This window comes from Echinops telfairi, unplaced genomic scaffold (assembly GCF_000313985.2).
Source record: "Echinops telfairi isolate 266 unplaced genomic scaffold, ASM31398v2 ScPeMD7_2;HRSCAF=8, whole genome shotgun sequence".
NCBI classification, from domain to species: Eukaryota; Metazoa; Chordata; class Mammalia; order Afrosoricida; family Tenrecidae; genus Echinops; species Echinops telfairi.
This window is the reverse complement of record NW_022103898.1, coordinates 61163001-61182253: the sequence shown is the minus strand read 5'-3', so window position 1 is coordinate 61182253 and position 19253 is coordinate 61163001. Positions and strand designations below refer to the sequence as shown.

At 40.4% G+C, this 19253-nt stretch overlaps 1 protein-coding gene across 2 annotated transcripts in view; it reads right to left on the bottom strand.

Moving 5' to 3' along the window:
- The window catches only part of TSPAN8 (tetraspanin 8), a 46993-nt gene extending 27977 nt beyond the window's left edge, over positions 1–19016 (bottom strand). The window contains exons 1-4 of one of the 2 annotated variants that reach the window (XM_045290999.1): positions 18999–19016; positions 15914–16070; positions 8538–8600; positions 2728–2859 (exon numbers count right to left, since the gene is read on the bottom strand). In XM_045290999.1, coding sequence (XP_045146934.1) covers positions 2728–2859; positions 8538–8600; positions 15914–15973 — 255 coding nt within the window. In that variant the 5' untranslated portion in view covers positions 15974–16070; positions 18999–19016. Of the gene's footprint in view, positions 1–2727; positions 2860–8537; positions 8601–15913; positions 16248–18998 lie in introns of those variants that run through there. The other variant, XM_045290997.1, reaches the window with a different exon arrangement.
- Between the last annotated feature and the right edge of the window lie 237 nt (positions 19017–19253).

Genomic DNA, 19253 nt, shown 5'->3' with positions numbered 1-19253 from the left:
GGATCGCTTGTTGTTTCCCTGTCCCTGGGTTTGTTAACACCTCTTCCCTTCCCCCCACCTCCCCCTATCCCATGTTCCCCCGGAACTGTCAGCCCCGTTGTTTTCTCCTCCAGATTGTTAAAAGAACCTTTATTGATACCGCTACTGGCATTCATATATAATCAATGGAAGAAGGTTTGGAAAATTGCAGGAAATTATTTTGATATTATCTTCTTTTTCCCTCCCTTTCTTCATTAAGCACACACACACTCATAACTTGCTTCAAAATAGTATTTCAAACACTACCAGAATCAATTGGGAACTTGGTATAAATTCAGGTTTCTGGAACCTACCGAATCATACTTTTGAAGAGTGCAACCCACAATCAAAAATATATTTACATATTTTTTACTAAACAACTTCCTTACGTGCTCAAAATGAGGCTTTTAAAACAAAAAGCCAGTGGGGATGCTGCCCTCATGACAAAGCATAAAAAAAGGTTTTCCGGGACTGACATAATTATTCTTTTATTGGAGAAATAATTCTGAATTACTCTAACAAACTCTTGTGTAAGATTTATAAGTAAATAATATTTGCAAGTAAATACATGCTTTTTTCTTTGAAGTTCTTACATTTATCATTTTCAACTGTAGTCACATTTTAAAATGATGCCTGCAGAGTATCCTATTCCCATTCATCTTGAAAAAGTTACATTTTAAAAAAGTATTATCTCCTTCACAACTGTCTTCGCACAGCACATAGACACACTCTGATCGGACTCTGACCCACACTGAGACTCATCTCCCATTCTGAACTGGAAAGAAATCTCTGGCCCTCTCCAGAGGGCCACGTGCAAGGCCTTGCAGTTGTCACGTTTGCCAACATGGTACTGACAATGCTCTTCCTGAAGAGCTAATCATGATCTCACCCATGCAAACCCCTTGATCATTTCTTTCCCCAGGATTAACCCACTCCCCTATTTTTGTTCTTTTTTAATCATTTTATTGGGGGCTCATACTGCTCTTATCACAATCCATCCATTCATCCATTGTATCAAGTATATTTGTTGCGATCATTATTTTCAAGATATTTTCTTTATACTTGAGCCCTTGGTATCATTTTTCCCCCTCTCTACCCAACTCTCCCTCCTTCACAAACCCTTGATAATTTATTAAAACTTTTGTTTTCATGTCTTACACTGGCCTATGTCTCCCTTTACCCACTTTTCTGTTGTCCATCCCCCTGGGAGGGGGTTATATGTTGATCCTTGTGATAGGTTCCTCCTTTCATCCCCCACCTTCCCCTTACCCTCCTGGTATCGCTACTCTCATTATTGGTCCTGAGGGGTTTATCTGTCCGAGTCCCTGTGTTTCCAGCTCTTATCTGTACCTGTGTACATGCTCTGGTCTAGCCAGATTTGTAAGGAAGCATTAAAGAACTAGAGGAAAGTTGTATGTTTGATCGGTGCTATACTGCACCCTGACTGGCTCATCTCTTCCTTGTAACCCTTCTGTAAGGGGATATCCAATTGTCTACAGATGGGCTTTGGGTCTCCAGTCTACCCTTCCCCTCATTCACAATGATATGATTTTTTTTGTTCTGGGTCTTTGATGCCTGATACCTGATTCCATCAATACCTCATGATCACACAGACTAATGTCATTCTTCCATGTGGGCTTGGTTACTTCTCAGCTAGATGGCCACTTGTTTATCTTCAAACCTTTAAGACCCCAGATGCTATATCTTTTGATAGCCAGCACTATCAGCTTTCTTCACCACATTTGCTTATGCACCCATTTTGTCTTCAGCAAGTGTGTCAGAAAGGTGAGTATCAAAGAGTGCCAAGTTACTACAACAAAGTTTTTTTGTGTTAAGGGAGGCCTTGTGTAGAGGTCCAAAGCCCAACTGCTATCTTAATACTTAACATATAAATATATGTACATATATCTATTTCCTTATCCTTATATATATAAATATATTTATGTATGTACATGCCTGTATTTAGACCTCTATAAATGTTCTTTGCCTCCTACTTCTTTCCTCTATTTCCATTTACTCTCCTCTTGTCCCACCATCATGTTTGGCCTTCATGCAGGTTTCAGTAATTCCTTTCAGTTACATTGCCCTTGATCAAGTCCTCCTGTCCATTGAATTTAGATCACTTGTTGTTCCCTTGTTAATACCCACTTCCTTTCCCCTTCCTCCCCGCTCTCCGTGTTGCCCCACCCCTGCCCCTGGAATCATCATTCCCATTGTTTTCTCCTCTGGATTGTTTATCCCACCTATCTTATTGAGATAGACATATAGAGATCATAATAAGTTTTTTGTTCTTTTCTTGAACCACTCCCACCCGAGATACTTGTTTACTTGCCAATTTTCCTAGTAGTTGATGTTGTTGTTGGTACCATTGAGTTGATTTTCATCCCATATCAACCCCAGGAGACAAAGTAGAATGATCTCCCTGAGTTTCTAGGCTGTACTTTTTACATAAGCAAATCACCAGGTCTTTTTCTCACACAGTCATTGAGAGGATTTGAACAGCCAGCCTTCAATATGCAGCTAAGTACTAGCCTCCATTCTGATTCAAATATATTACCTTCCATAACCAAACCCTCTACAGCTTAGAACCTAAACAGTACTTAGAGTTAGTGTTGCCGCAATTTGACAAGTTCTTTTGACAGACAACAGGGATGGGAGAGAAGCCTTGGAAATCAGAAAGCTGCGTGTTAGGATGTCCAAAGAACTCACTAGAATGAGCAAGCAGCGGCTTTCTTTGATGGCACCACAGCATCCCAGGAAACCCAGAATCATGGTGATGGAACCCACAGCAATCAAGAGGTTTGCAGGAACACTGGAGTAAGAGTCTCCATGGCTGATAAACTAAAAAGAACGAAAGAAAAAGGATGAGTGACAAGAAATGCCTTTCCTTGAAGTTTATTTTGCTCAACAAACATTTTTGAATACCTAACATGGGCTGGTCCCATGAGCTAGTTCTAGATTTTGAGATCCTTCAGTGATCTAAGCAAGCAAACATGCCTGCTTTCCTGGAGCCGGTGTTCCATTGACACGTGTCTTATCTGAATGTCTCTAAATCTATGTTTTTTAAAATGATGTATTGGAAGTCGGATGGAAGAAATGTAATGAGCTTTGAAAACATTGATAGTTTAAAAAATTTAGAACGGGTTAACCTTATTCTTTTTGAGGTCACCATTGGCCCACATATTTCACGCTTTATAGATGTTGTTGTTACTTACCATGACATTAATTCTGACTCATGGGCACCTCAAGTGTGCAGAGTAGAACTAACTGCGCTCCTCCGGGGAAGCAGGTTGCCGTACTTTTGTTGTTAAGTTTCCACTGGATAAGTTTGAACTACCAACCTCTTGCATAATAGACTAGCACTTAACCATCTGGGCCACCCAGGGACTCCAGTAGTTTATACATGACTCACGGCCAATGAATCTATGCCAACTCATAGAGACCCTGTAGGGCAGAGTAGAACTGCTCCTATGGGTTTCTGAGACTGTAACTATTTACGGGCGTAGGAAGCCCTGTCTTTCTCCTGCAGAAACGCTGGTGGGGCCAATCTGAAACTTATGCTGATCGCAGCCCAAAGCTTAATCACTACACCACCAGGGCTCCTTTAGTTATATGTGTAGCATTAAAAAGCATGTATTTTTCTGGCAATTTAAACTTATACACCCAAGTTCTTCTTGATACTACATGATTGAATCTTAAAGACATGAGCTAAAGATAACAGATGCAAAACAGTACATTTGATATGATTCCATTTATATGACGTTCAAAAATTGACACGGTGAATTTATGGTGTTAGAAATCAGGGCAGTGGCTTCACAAAACCCACAGGTGAGAAACAAGAAGCTGACTGGGAGTAGAGCTGGGAGACATGATGGACTGATGAAAATACCTCGTGTCTTGACTGTGGTGGTGTCATACAAATCTATTTATTTGTCAAAACAAACAAAAGAAATTCAAACTAAAAAAAAAAAGTCCATGCCCAGCTTTTTCCTATCAAGTCCACTTCCTCATTTCCAAACAGTATAGTTCATAAAGTCTTCCGGAAGCGTCTTTGTTTGATCTGGCCTGTCAAGGAATGAGATAACTCAAGCCAAACCCAACTCACTTCCGGTGAGTAGGCTCTGACTCACACTGGGTGGAACAGAACTGCCCCTGTGTTTCTGAGGTTGCAGCTCTGTAGGAGAACAGAATGCGTCATCTTCCTCCCACAGAGACTGGTGGCTTTGAAGTCCTGATCTTGTGATTCGCAAACCGCTCATAACCCCAAATCCTCAGGTTCTTATTGGTGTACTGGGTTACACACACACACACACACACACACACACACAATCATTGCAATGGGAGTGGCTTCTGACTCATAGCAACCCTATTGGATAGAATAGAACTGTCCCGGTGGGTTTCTAAGAAGAAATATTTACAGGAGTAGAAATTCCCTTATCCATCTTGTGGTTAGCAGCCCAATGCCACCAGGCTTCATCCTGCATCATTCTGTCCTTCTTCCCTCATCATCTCACAGCACTTTGCACTAGTTCCCCATTTATCTTCAATGTACATTCATAAGTAAATTACTATTAATAGTGAAACCTTGTTCTTGTGCTGTATGTGAATAACAGGCACAGCCCACATCTGCTTTGTATCTCTTCTTATGGGCCCTTTTCAGGTAGAACATCAGTTCTCAAACTAACTCAGTGCCTTTGCCTTCTCCAATCTGCAGTACAGCTTGCAGGTCAACGCCCTTAAAGTCAATACAAAATGACTAGTTTTACTGCCCAGATTTTTGTTTTTGAAAACTTTGAATGTCAATTCAGAACCTAGAAGAAATCTTTATTCAATGATCAGTAGGAAACAAAAGGCTAAAGTTACAGAAACATTAAAATGTCTATCTATATTCCATTAAGTGACTTGTTACATAACTAAGGGAGTAACCCTGGGGCAGTCAACAAACCCTGCTGGGTCCCACTTAGAAAAGGGAACTGGGTCATCCCCTGCGATATCTAAGGCCTCCTGTGTCTCTCAAAACCTACGTTTACATATAATATTTCATTCCACATCTTAGAAAGCTTGATTAATCTTGAAGACATTTTCCATTTGTTTGGGGGGTGAAGGGTCATTTGGTCTTTTGTTTGTTTGCTTGCTTGCTTGCTTGTTAAAACTGGAAAGAGAAAATCACTTTTGCTCATAAACAATCATCACCATCCACAAATAGAAACCCACTGCTGTCAAGCTAATACTGACCCTCGGTTCCTTATAACCTGAGTCAAGATAGGTGTGGACAAAAGCGCAGGTCTAGAAAACCACATCTGTGCACTCAGCAGCAAAGAGCTCGGAACAGAAAAATCTAGACCAGGGTGGGATGACACCTTGCTGCCTGAACGGGCTGAGTCATCAAAGCTGATGTGAGCTATCCCAGGCAAGAATCTACAATTGCGCCCGGCACTGGGCAGAAGTGGTGAGGCACTTGTGTGAGACTGGCCTGGGTAGGGTGACCTCAAGGACAGAGATTGGCCAGAAGTATTAGGTCAATTTCCTGAGATCACTGTTCCAAGTCAAGCTCAATGTGTAGCTAGTTTTCCTCAGGAAATAAATGGGAATCTAAGTTGAGACTTCTGTTCCCGGAAAAGGACAGCAGCATTTAAAAAATTATCGGGGGTGAACAGAACACTGTGTCCGGGCATGTCTTAAAACAAAGGAAGAACTTCTAAAGAAGAAGAATGACCAAGTCTAAAAAAGAGAGGGTCAGGGGTCCTCTTCGGATGATAAACGACCTCCTGGAACAAGGATGGTGGCCCATGTGCTTTGCCTCATAATGCTGAGTTTATCCCGGGGGAGAAAAGAGTGCCCCTTTAAGACACTTTAGGATGGAGAGCCTCCTCTCCCCCGGGGTCTTCTTTCCGGTGTTCATGCCAAGCTTCTCCCTTCAAACAATACTGCCTCTGTTTCCTCACACGTGAAATCCAGCTCTTTGTACAGTTCTAACTCTTTGTCCCTGACTCCCAGTCACTACAAATCAAATGAATTCTACTTAAGTCAAACTGGTTAATGTCCTGGCGATGAGCTTTTGTTCAAGGGGGGAGGCTGACAGAGTACAAGAGTCAAAATGTAACCCGAGAGGCTGTCCAGCTTCATTGATTCAGTCTCATCCCCAAATGTCAAGTACCACCCTCTCTGGAACAATAGATTTCTTTTAGTACAACCAACGTGTGTAATTTCTTAACAGACTAAACACTAAATTTGTTTACCAGAAGCACTGGAAGGAAAGAAAACATTCCATTATCAACCAGAAATAACACAAGAAGCAAGTTGTATACACATCTTAAAAAGGCCTGAGGACCCCTCCGTAGGTGGCAGCAAATCTCTTTGCTCCGTTGTGTGTCCCAGATATCAATCAGATTATAGATGACGGCAATTCCACACACCTTCGAATATCCTTCTCAACCCCAGAACGCAAGGCCATCAGGAACTGAGTAAGGGTTATTTGTATAAAACAATAGATGAGATCCTGACGGATTGGGAGGTTGCCAGCTGGTTGCCACGGCCATCCTCAATTTTCTCCCCACATTGAGATACAAGAGCGAGCAAGGAACTAATCTTCCTTGTGAGTCTCTGGGTTTTCTAGGAGTAAAATATGAGCGAGAAGAAAGCAGAAAAGTGAAAGAGAAGGCTAACTGAAAGACTACCCTTTTGAGCAAAGGAATCATAACAGATGTTAATTTGCTTTTAATGCTTCTTTCAACTAGGCTGTGTCCAATGACATTTAGTTGCATCGCAGTATAAGTCTTAATGGAAAATGCATTATCTCAATAGCTGGCATCAAAAGCCCTCTTAGGATGGGAAATTTTGTTTATTGCTATAAATTCCTTGAAAAAGTTCTAGGGAAGACAGATGATTCTGTAGAGTGGCAAGCTCACAGACAACGAAGCATGAGCAAGCTATTCTGCAAGAGAGGTAAGACAAGACATTGGGAGAAGAGCTCCTGAGGCGGAGAGGGGGAAACAGAAGCAGAGAAGCCAGGCCAGGATGCCGGGATGCCACTCCCTGAAATGAACGGAGAGAATGACCCTCCATCCTCCCCTTTCCAGCCCGCCCAGCAGCATTCTTTCCATAGCTGTGATGCTGGGGTACGAACACAAACAGAAGCCATAGAACCCAAAGTCTCACGCTAGAATTAACCATACAAACTTGAAATGGGCATGTGGGCTATAGCGGAGTTGAGACTAGATCATCTTCTCTAGATGCTAACAGAAGAGACATTCCGACCTGACTTCTGAGTTACTGGGGTAACTAGTTACTTGTCACATAAGATTAAGTTGAGAACAGTCTACTTACTACAAAATGATAAACATCTTCATTAAATAAAAATATCAGAATGTGCAGCTACTGCTTCTTAACATAGCTTCACACTAGGTCTACACACTTTTCACAGTGATGTTTCCGAAGAATTCTGCACTCTGATTTACCCCACATCAAAACAGAGGTTTTGCCATCCTCACGGGACTTCAATTGTGCTCTTGTTTACATGTTGCATGTAAACATGTTACATGTGTCCATGTAGGGGAACAAAATGGAGTCTGCAGAGGTACGACCAGGGCTGTAGTTTGCGTGGGGTAAGGATCCGGGTAGGATCGTCCCTGCTACCTTCAAACAATGAGCATGCACTTTGTCATGATGGGAAAACATTTTTGGTACAAATGTTCCTGGTCTTTTTCTCACCAACGCAGTTTTCTCTTTCCTTAAAACCTCTTCCTAATAAGTACCTGTGATCATTCCATGTCTTTTGAGGAATTCTATCTAGATGTAGCTTGCCAAAAAGGAGTCCCCCGAACTGTGTGAGCTGAGCTCACCCAGAGGAGCCCTCAAATGCTGCTGTCGAGATGAGACGGTTTTGTTAGGCTGCACCAATGAGATGGAGACAAGTGTGCGACTGAGAAAACTTGTCTGCACTCACCCACGGATCACATGGACATTGTAGAAGAATCCCATGCGTGTATGAACCCCGCAGCATTATTGTTTGGACTTTCCCTCGAAAGTGGCCACCCACAAGGTAAACTGTCCTTGTGCTCTGTGTCTTTAAAACACATATTCAAATTATTCTCAAGAAGAACGTCTTCCTGTTTCCCTCTTTCCATTTGCACCCGTGGATCAGCTACATTTCCATCAGTACTGGTTGTACTATTAAAATTGGTCATTTGGAGGTAAGGAGAGATGATCTATTTTCTAAAACTGTACAAGAGGCTGGCCTTAAGCAATGGGGAAGGAGACAAATTTATATTTTGTCCCCCTTACACTTCACCACTTTCAATCTCCAGATAGCGAGTGCTATGCCGTGCACAGAACCATGCATATAAAAAGTAGTTTTGATGAGTCAAATTGAATCTTGAAATTACATATCTGCATGAATGATTACCTAAGGCAATTAAGGAAACTGCTACTTAAATCTTTATTATTGTCATTGCTTTCATTGCTATAAAAGTAATAAATTACTTTGGGGATGGTATGCCTTTATTTATTTATATATTTACCTCATGATCACTTTTGGTTGTTCGTACCCATATAGCTACTCCCAGGATCACAGTACCACATAGCTGCAGAAAAGGAAAAACAACGATATTAGAATGTAATTATGATCAAATAAAACTAATTCCATACCCAGCCTATCCATTCTGGCTACAATGGTTTATTGTGAATCATACCATTATAACCTGAAAGACACTAGAGAAGCATATTCTTATGCAGGTAATTGCTAAAATGTTAAACTGTAATTCAATGTTTGATAAAAATAATTATCTCTCATCCAGTTTGTGGATCCACGAACAAGAACTCATCTCCACTGAGGGAGAATTATTTTCCATGCTGTTCCCCCAATCTTGCATTTTCTACATATCATAACATACAAAAGATAATTCACAACAGAATAAAAATAAAACATTCTAATTATGCTACTGAATTTGTCTCTGAGGAATGTTCTGAGATGAAGAAAGCAGGGCCTAGCTCACTAAATTGCTCAATATTCATTCAAGAGTCAAGAAAAAACTGGGATAGATAGGGAAAAGTAGCAAATTGGGTAAAATTTACAGCAACAAAGGAACAAATTGACCCACAGTCTTTGTACCCTCACAAAGTTTTTAAAATGTAAGATCTGTTAGGTGGTAAAGTTTACCCAGAGAGGAGGAACAATGAAGAACAGTAGTTAGACTCTTAAATTCCTAATGACTTTACCAGATTATTTAATTTGGACAAAAGCCAACACATAAAACATGCAAAGCATTTTATGTTAGTTCAAGGAAACACTGCCCTTTGGAATTTAACTCCCCCCACAGACCCAACACACACACACACAAGAAAAGAAAAGATAAAGATCTGTATTATGGACTTAAAGAAAAAAAATTGATTATTAATTAGTTAGAGATGTTGAAAGCAGGCCTGGTAACATATGAGACACCGCAAGCCTTGGAGGCTTTTTCTAGACTACCCAGGCTTGTTGGTCTTTTGATGGAGAAATGCCTCCATCCTCCCAAACCTGATGATCTTGGACCATCTTGGCTTTCATGTACACTGGGCCACATGCATGCAACCCCACACCAGCAGTTTCCTGTTTGACGGGTGCTCGTGACATTTACTGTGGAGCTAGAGGCAAGGACTTGATTAAAACAAGCCAGGGAGAGCAACGAACGTGCAAAACAAACACAAACACATAGAAACGCCTAGGGTCCATAAAATACCTTGAAAGCCATCTAAGTGCAAACCCTTCCTTTTAGATAAAGCAATTCAAGCGCTGAGAGTGAATGATTATGTTGTGAAAATTCAAGTTATTCCTGCTTGCCATCATTAACTGATATGTATGAAACTATCAATGAAAAATGGTAAGCACTCCTCGAAACTAAAGGTGTGGTGATTTTTATAGGCTTAACTTTTGCTTTTTTGTAACCCTTTAGCCCTTGTTTTCACACAATTAGACATCAAACGTTCAGTCTTTGTCATAGAAAAGCCCTCTGTAGCATCCGGTTTAAAATGATGTGCCCCCATGATTTCAGACGCCAAGAACATCTAGCTCAACTTCCACCTTGAGAATTAACCACATTGTCTCCGAGAACTTGAAGTCGGCCCAACTATCATTTCCTATCTTCAAATAATATTTTTAAATATTTTCTTCAAGCTTTATTTTAAAGAGTTAAGGAAACCAAAAACCAAACACTCCTATTAAGTCCATTCTAACTCACAGCTTCCCTATAGGACCGGGTGGAACTGCTTCTATGGGTTTCTGAAACTGTAAATGTCCACGTGTGTTCAGCTCAATTCGTGTATTTGCTGCCACGGAAAATATCTAGAAAATATTCCGCATTTTTTCATAAACTTCAGTGAGTGATATTTAGTTCATTTTCTTTGGCTTAGCTCTAAATATCCGCTACTAAAATTCTTGATTTATATTATATTTTCCTTGCAAATAGTTTTTACATTAGCACTTAGGCTCGTAGTTAAAATATGATTACTTAGACATGAGCTTATTTCCAGAATTTTGTTACCATTATTTTCCCATGCTTAACCTGCGTTTTACTTCATCTATCAAACGTTGAATACATGTTAAAATCAAATTTTTAATGTGAGCATCTGAAGATATCTTTCTGCCTTGTACACTTGGCCCTGAACTCAGGAAATTGGGTAGATTTTGTTCTGTCGCCTTCAGCCGTTTAGGGTTACGAGTCGTCTCTGGTTTGCATGTTACTTGCTTGTTAATTTTTTGTTGGTATCTAGACACTTGTAACCTTCATCTTTCTCTCTTCATTCAGTAGTTTTCCTAGCATCTCTCTAAGCATAGGGTCTTCCTAAATTGACCTTTCGTGGGATAGAATAGTACTTAACATCTGCCTATGAGATGCTTTTAGCTCCACAAGATTTTAGTCTGGCTAGTGTTTGGGTTTCATGGGTTCTGGTCTCTGGTCCAGGAAGGCGACATGTTTTGGATTTCCACTCTCTGTTCTCTTGGTATGTCATCTTCTTTCACGTCATTTTCACCTCTTTTCGTTTTTCCTCCGGGGGCTTCTCCGTTGGGGTTCCTCTAGCACTGGCTCTGTGGCAGCTCTCAGAGAGGCCGTGAGTTGGCATCAACTCAATGGCAGTGAGGTTGGCTTGGTCTCTGTGAAATGTGTTGCCCAGAGTGGATTCTAATATAATTTACTTCGAGTTTGCTTTAAGGCAGTGGTTCTCCACCTTCCGAATGCCGCGACCCTTTCATACAGTTCCTCATGTGGTGGTGACCCCCCCCCAACCATAAAATTATTTTCATTGCTACTTCCTAACTGTCAGTTTGCTACTGTTATGAATAGGGCGACCCCTGTGAATGGGTCGTTCGACCCCCAAAGGGGCCGCGACCCACAGGTTGAGAACCGCAGCTTTAAGTCCTTTTCTATTTTAATCATTTCTCTTCTCATCTTATGATTTTTTCAATTGACTTTACCTTCTCTTAAGTCTTTCAGCTACTGCCTAATAGGAGTTCTTTTATGGCACTGTGTTGTCGATGCGGATTCTAGGAACGTGGAGCTACTACTGAAAAACCAGAAGATTTTCAAGGAAAGTCCTGGTAATCTGCATGCGAAAAGTGAGCCATCGATACAGTTCTGTTCTGATAGACACGGGGCCACATGCGTCAGAACTGCCTCAAAAACAATGGGCTGTCTTGTAATTATGCATGCCTGCTTGGTTCCCATCCTCCCCCTTGCTCTCACGCCACATAATGCAGAGATTCATATATTAAATAAAGTACAATGACAGACATCCAAACACCGGTTCCGACACTCTCTCATGTTCCGAATTCCTCCTGATCCCTTCAAACTCCTCATCTGTTGGCTCCCAAATGACTAAGACATTTGCCTTCACCATTTGGCTCTTTCTCCCTAGGCCCCATTTGGGATTATGTCATTTCGCTGTCCCATAAAGAGCTAGCTGGCTTTCCTATAGTGCCCTGTCTCTGGTGATTGCCACGTCTTCTAGGCTTACTACGACCCCCAAATACCCCGATGATCTCTACAATATTCCCAAATCTGACCTCTCTAAGAGGTGCATTAAAAAAATCTGGGCATTCCATATGCTGTTGACACAAAACTCAGGGAATTAGATTTTGTACCCATGATCCATACATTATCTGACCCCCCCCCCCCCAGATCACTCTACTTGGAGCTAATTCTAGCATGAGTGATTAAGAAAGATTTTTTTACTTCCCCATATTTTTCTCCAATTTGTAAGTCTGACAAATGGAAATTACTGCATAGTTTTGTGGCATATCTGAGGTTCCCTGAAAGAAATGGGTATGTTTAGTTTAAACGGCCATATGCATATCATAGAGTTAAACATCTGGCCCTATTTTATAAAGGCTTAGTTTCAGCAGTTTCACCAGAAAGAATGCATTTAAAAATATAAAGTCATTGACATGTAGAAGAAAACCACATCAGTAAAACCCTTACAATCTTTGTTAAAGTAAACTTCAGGAATGTGACAAATTGCTAATTTCCTATGAAGGATCATAAAATTCCAACAGAGAGCTGTGTGTTGGGGATGGGTGGGAGAATAGAAACAGAGGCATTCCTTGGCCTCAAAGATTTCTCCTCCTCTCCAGATTTTGAGCTAAAATATGAATGTTACCTGTTGGCCTTTTACAACCATTATTCTCACTCAAGGGTTCCATTTCAAGATCTCATCTATAAATACCATAAGCCCCTCCACACGATATGAGGGAAGCAGAGCCCTTTGACCAGAGTCCTCTAAAAGAGCAGAAAGACTTTCTCTTTGCTATCAGAGAAATCAAGAGATAACGGTAACCATCAGAGAATTCGAGCACCCTCGTGAAAGTAGTGATGCTGTCTGGGCATAACAAGCTACAGATCTCTACAATCCCCTGGAGCCCCTAATCTTAAACATAAATTCCTGAGCCTATAATGTATCTCTTTTATAGCATGCCTGTATCATCACAAAACAAAGCAATACAAAGAAACATTGCCCTGGAGCGGATTCCATTCAGAACAACCCTATGGACTGGAGTAAAGCTGCTCTATAGGGTGCTCAGTGGAAACTATTCTCTCTCTCTCTTGTGAACCAAAAAGGCAGGGAAGATAACTATGAATTAATAAAGATACTCAAATAAATAGTAATGCATCACTATCTAAAGATACTAGAAAAGGAACTCATCATTTGAATCTTGGTAGGCAAAACAGAAGAAGCATTTAAGCTGCTTTTTCTATAAAAACTGGACACTGCTAGTAATCAAAGAGTACGTGAAAAAAAACCTTCTTGAGGATGAGCAATGGGAACGTGGGTAAGGGGAGACAAAGGCTGGTATAAGATATGAAAATAATAATAATTTATAAATTACAAGGGTTCACAAGGGAGGGAGGATGGAATAGGGTGGATAAAAAGAGGAGCTGATACAAAGGGCTCACATAGAAAGAAAATGCTTTTAAATGATGATGGCAACATATGTACCAATGTGCTTGATGCAATTGATGTATGGATTGTTATAAGAACTGTAAGAGTCCCCAATAAAATGATTTATTTAAAAAATTAATGAAAAATGAAACAAAGGGGGAAAAAACTTCTTTTAACCCAGAGCATTTCAACTAATAGGTGAAGAAAATTTGATAGTAAAATGCCATCAGTTATTTTCATCTTTCAATGAATAAAGGGGTTCGGTTTCCTGAGCATTGCAAAAAGAAATACGCGCTGACAGTACATGTCTCCTGATGAAAGACCATCCCTTACAAAGTCACTGTCTAGTCCCCCTCACCCCTCGGAAATTCACCTGAATCTTATCAAACTTCCAGACACAACTATGGATAATACGGAACTCGTAGATAATACAGAAGACAGAGGGGCATGTCAAACTACACCACCATCATGCAAATAGCAAAATCCAAACCGTGGGAACTGTGAAAAGACAAACAACACAAGCCAGTGCATAAAGTCGCAAGAGGAAAAAAAGAGATTGGGATGGAAGGAAAACCTAAACATTAAGAAAGACGCAAGCCATCTCAATGTTTGAATCATATTTGCATACGGATTCAAACAGGAATATTTATAAAGCAATCATAAATTTGAAACATGAATGTATATTTGATCGTTAAGAAATTCTTATTAATTTTTAAAGTGTGATAATATCGTGGCTACAGTTCTTTTTGAAGAATGGCCCTTTTACAGCATCTATTAAATTAGTGATGGGTGAAATTATATATCTGGTGTTTGCTTAAAAACAAAATGGGAGCGAGGAAGGGCATGAGAATAGGAACAAGGAGAGATTGGCCATGGTTTCTGGCAGTTGGGGCTGGGCAATGGGTTTGATTACCCTCGTCTTTCTTCTCTTTGAATGCCCAAAGTCCTCCAGAATAAAAAGCGCAAAACAAAACAAAGCCAAAGGCACAGGCATTTCATTGTTTATGTTTTACTCCCAATGTTTAACCAATTTTAAATAGTTCAAGGAAAGAAATGCATTTGGTGTTAACTTTTAAAAACTACGCATGAACTCTTTAAAATTTGCAAAAGCAGTCCAGTTTTCAGAGCAAAGAGAAGGAACAAGGGACAAACCTTGTTTGTACTGGTTTTATTTATTTGTTTGCTTGTTTTCTTACATACTTAGTCCACCAATATATTATCTGTGTTCTTTACGGTTACCGATCGGTGAATGGAAAGTCATTTTACACTATAAGATTGTATTCCTGTAGCTAATTTAAGTGTGCCCACTATGATTTTCATAGGATTGTTTAAAGTCTTTTTCCCCTCCTTTTTGTTATGTCACTACTCTCACATCAACAGGAATTTTTCTTTTAGTGTATCGACTACATGTCCTTTGAAAGTCCTTTGATGTAAGACATATCATCTAATAGCAGAAAATGGAAAAAACAAGTATGAAAATAGGATTTTAATAGGAATTTTTTCCAACACATACCAGCTGCCTGCTGCCTGAAAAATGGGTAGGTACACAAAGAAATCATAATTCTGTCCTGTTTCTATTGATAAAGCCACTTTAAAAAATCCAATATACACAATGATTTGTATGTTTTCATTAAGATGCTTTGAGAGATCTCCACAAATTTACTTTCAACAGTCTTCAGGGGCAATAAAGAGACTAAAAATCGAAACATCGATTTCCCAACCTGCTAATCTCCCCTTTTCATACTTGTTTTTTCCATTTTCTACTATTAGATGTTACTTCTCAGTTTATCTGATATGTCTTACATCAAAGGACATGTAGTCGATTCACTGAAAGAAAAACTCCTGTTGATGTAAGAGTAGTGACATATCAAAAAGGAGGGGAAAAAAGACATTTAAATGATCATATACACCAACTGGCTCTCTGTGGGGTATGTGTGGGCTCTATTTCTTAAGGAAGCTTTCTGTTTGATGGCTAGATGGATGATTTTATCATGCATCCCCTCTTCACATTTATTTTCAGGTAGTTGGTACCCATACCCACTGTTCTCACCTGTTTCACACCGAAAAGTAAAGGGTGGGGACCAGAGACTGGACTCAGGAAGGGGATTGAATCATGTTTCTCCAAAGGGTCCTTAAACTGCAATGGGGGAGGGCCTGCCTGATACACAACTAAGGGTAATTATCCTTTAATTAAAGGTCATTTTCTTCCTCTGTGATTGTTTTGCAACAATATCAAAACATTTATGAAATGTTTATGCTCTGAGATTCTGAAGCCCCCCCCCACCTTTTTTTTTTTAGTCACTGGCCCATTTTCAATTACTGAAATAACCAAAGAAAGAATAAACAAATCCAAACAAGTAAATGGAAAATACATTTTCTTCCTCCTCCTATTTCTCTCCGACAAAGTCTGCTCTCACTTATGATATTTAGATCAAGGCCCCCTTTCTTGCATAAAATTGATAATTAAAAGAAAAACACTTACCCAGAACAAGGAGTTGAAGATAAACATAGAATATTTCAAACATCCACTCACACCTGCCATGCTGGAGAAGGATCGGGTCTCCAGATGCTGTGATTTTAACTCTTCGTGAGAGCGCCGTCCTGCAATGCGCTCTGGAGAAACGGGCCTGCGGAGCTGGCTGTGCCCGCAGCGTCAGAGCAGGCAGCAGGTCACGCACAAAGAGGTAGAGAAGGGAAGGAAATGTCCATTTATTAAATCAGATGAAAAATTAACCCGCACATTTAAATATCAACCAGGCTACCCCGAGGCAAGTCTTTTCTTTTGCTTGTCATGGCTCCTAGGGCGCTGGGCCAGGGTATTTATGAACCTTTCAAAAACTGCCTCCTCTAAAGTAAACAGATACCGTGTTAAGGGAGTGGCTTTTAGACAGGGCAGGGAATGGCGCAGGAAGACCAAGTCGTTGGATTTCAGAAACCACAGCCTGACTTCTCTTTTCTCTTTTGTGACTACAAGGAAATGAAGGTTGTTTTGCTATGAAGTCAAGAAATAAACGTGTCTCGTTTTTGTACTGTACTTTCTCAGGAGTGCAAATTTTTTTCTAAAACCACCACATGCACTTAGAATTCTGCAAAACCTGTAGGGTTAGCCCTGAGGCAGTGAAACAACCTTGACCTGTCTTTGTGTGCAAACCTTTTGAAATGTATTTCAGAACAAAACCCACAGAGTTTTTGACTATGTTCCATAGTCAAAATCAAATTGAGAGGAGTGAGTTTGAGTTTTTCATTTTTTTGCCTTAAATATCCCACAGGGAAGGGAAGGGAGAAGTAGCCTTGCCTATAGTGATAAGAACATTTAGTAGATATCTTAAGATTTTTGCAATGTAAAAAAAAAAAACCTTGATTAACTCTCTGACTGCCCCTATTGTTTTCATTTTATAAAGTGTTGGCATTTTGATAGCTCCGTTTGTTTTTAAGGTGGGCATTGTACTTTGCTTCCTCTGATAAATTGTGTAATCATTCCTCTTCAACTCAGAAGCTTTCTAGATTCCTGGCCCTCTTGGATTTTAATAATCTAAATGGGAATTTTATTTCATGATTCAGTGACCATGGATGGCACATTTTGTCTCTAGTCTCAGTGGAAGGCAGCTGTCCCAGATGAAGGCAACATCCCCTGACCTAATGAGGGAGCTGTAGGGGGCTTCAGATAAAGCCTGAGTCATGCGAATTCCCATAGTCTACCTCTGAAAGGGAGTATTTCTCAATCAAAAAATCAAAAACACTTTCAACCAGTTGTTAGGAAAAGAGTAACATTTCTGTTAAATACTATTCTATGCAAAAAGATTTCTTCCATAAATTTTTTTAAATGACTAGCTTAAAGAGCATTTTTCTCATTTTTATTGACATACATATATAGAATTCCACTCTCTGGCTTTAAACACATTGTATTTTTAATGTGTTAATAGTAATAATTCTTTAAAATTCCATATACCAATTCTGTAATAGGTTAAAAAAATAGTGGTTTCACACTTAACCATGAAAACATTTGGTATTCTATGCTGTTTCTGTCTAGAAAAAGAAAAATAATTCTACAAGCTTCTAAAGAGAGATTAATACAGATCTGATAACCCATGTTGGAAGAAGAGTTGTTTTTTTTAATAACAGCCCCATTTTACTGGGGCTCTTATGGAAAAGAGCTTTTTCAATTGATTGAAAAACCAAGTCGATTTGTAGTCCTAGCAATGATTATTTATCATCTAGAGACAAAATTCAAAAGAAGCAGATAAATTTAAATGCTGTTAAATTATTCTTGGATCTACAGTTTTGTTAGGAATATACTGAGTACACGTTCCCAATTGTGATTTGGAATAGATTTTTGAGGTGGATGTTAAAAGCCTTACAAATAATACAGTCTTTGATTCTTCTAAAGAGCCCTAGTGGGAGCATAGTTGATTATACATTGGCCGCCAGTTCAAAACCACCAGCACTCCGTAGGAGAAAGCCAAGGCTGTCTACTCCTGTAAAGAGTTACCATTTGGGAAATCCAGAGGCAGTTTTACCCTGGCCTATAGGTTCACTCTGAATCAGAGCTGACTTGATGGCAGAGAGCTTTAGTTTTTCCTGCTTTCTTCCTGGGAGCTTTCAGGGATAGTAGGTTACCAGTTGGGCTTCTCACGCCAAGGTCAGCAGTTTGAACCCCCTGGCACTCCAAAGGAGAAAGATAGCACCTGTCTGCCTCTGGAAAGAACGTACAGCCTCAGAAGCCCCAGGAAGCAGTTCGCCATGGTTCTGTAGAGTCATTATGAATCAGAATCGACTTGATGGCAGTGGATTTGGTTTGGGTTTTGGTTTTCTTTCTTGAGACTAAAATCGAATCCCCCCTCAAGATCTGCTGAGCACCTAAATATGCCTCAAGTCTGCCCCATCCCCTCTCTGCAAGTGTTATTATTCGTCACTTGATCACTTCCTAATTGAGATATCGTTCCATAGAATCATGATTAGCTTCCCTGCCAACATCTTTCCCCTTCTATCTGCCTACCACTCTTCCTAAAATATTTATGAAATGTGTAATTCCCTTAGAAATCAATCTAAGGGTAGCTTCTTGTTGCCTACAGGAAACCAGACTCCTTAGAAAGACACTTAAAGCAAAAGGCAATTCGGCCTCCTCCACGCACCCGCACTCCACAGAACTCCCCCCTGTTCCCCTCACTCTTGGCAGCCTCCATGCCTAAACTCCATTACCACAGAACCATCTCACAGCCTTAGAACCTGCTTTGGGAATTTGTGCATCTGAGCCTGAGTTGTCTACTGCCTGGGATCCATTTTCTCACCTTCTCTACTTGGTGAATTAGTGCAAACATCCCTCAGGACTCAGTCCAAATGGCACGTCACCTGTGAGACTTCTCAGGAGCGTGGTGGTTGTTGGGTGCCACTGAGTAGTGCCTTGGAGTTCAAAGTCATAGCACCCAGTGTAGATTCAGAACCAAACCATGCCGGGCCCGCGCCTTACAATTACTGTTATATTTGAGACCATTGGAGTAAACTCGGTAACACATGAGCGCACAGGAAACAAGATGGGTAAGAAAACACAATCAAGCCATGTGAGTTACCTGGTTTATTGGGTCATCGGTCTCTGGATGTTTTTTTTCTTTTTTGTTTCCCATCCACATCCACTGCTCCAACTCAGGGCAGGCTTGCTTCTCAGTTTCCCTGTCCATTATAATTTGAACAAGCCTTTAGTGTACAATTGCCATCCTGTATTACATGCCTTTGTGCCTCTCCATTGCTTGATCTTTTTGCGGGGGGCGGGGGGTGCCTAGAACACAAAATCCTGAGCTACTGATCTCTGTCCACACAGCCGCTAA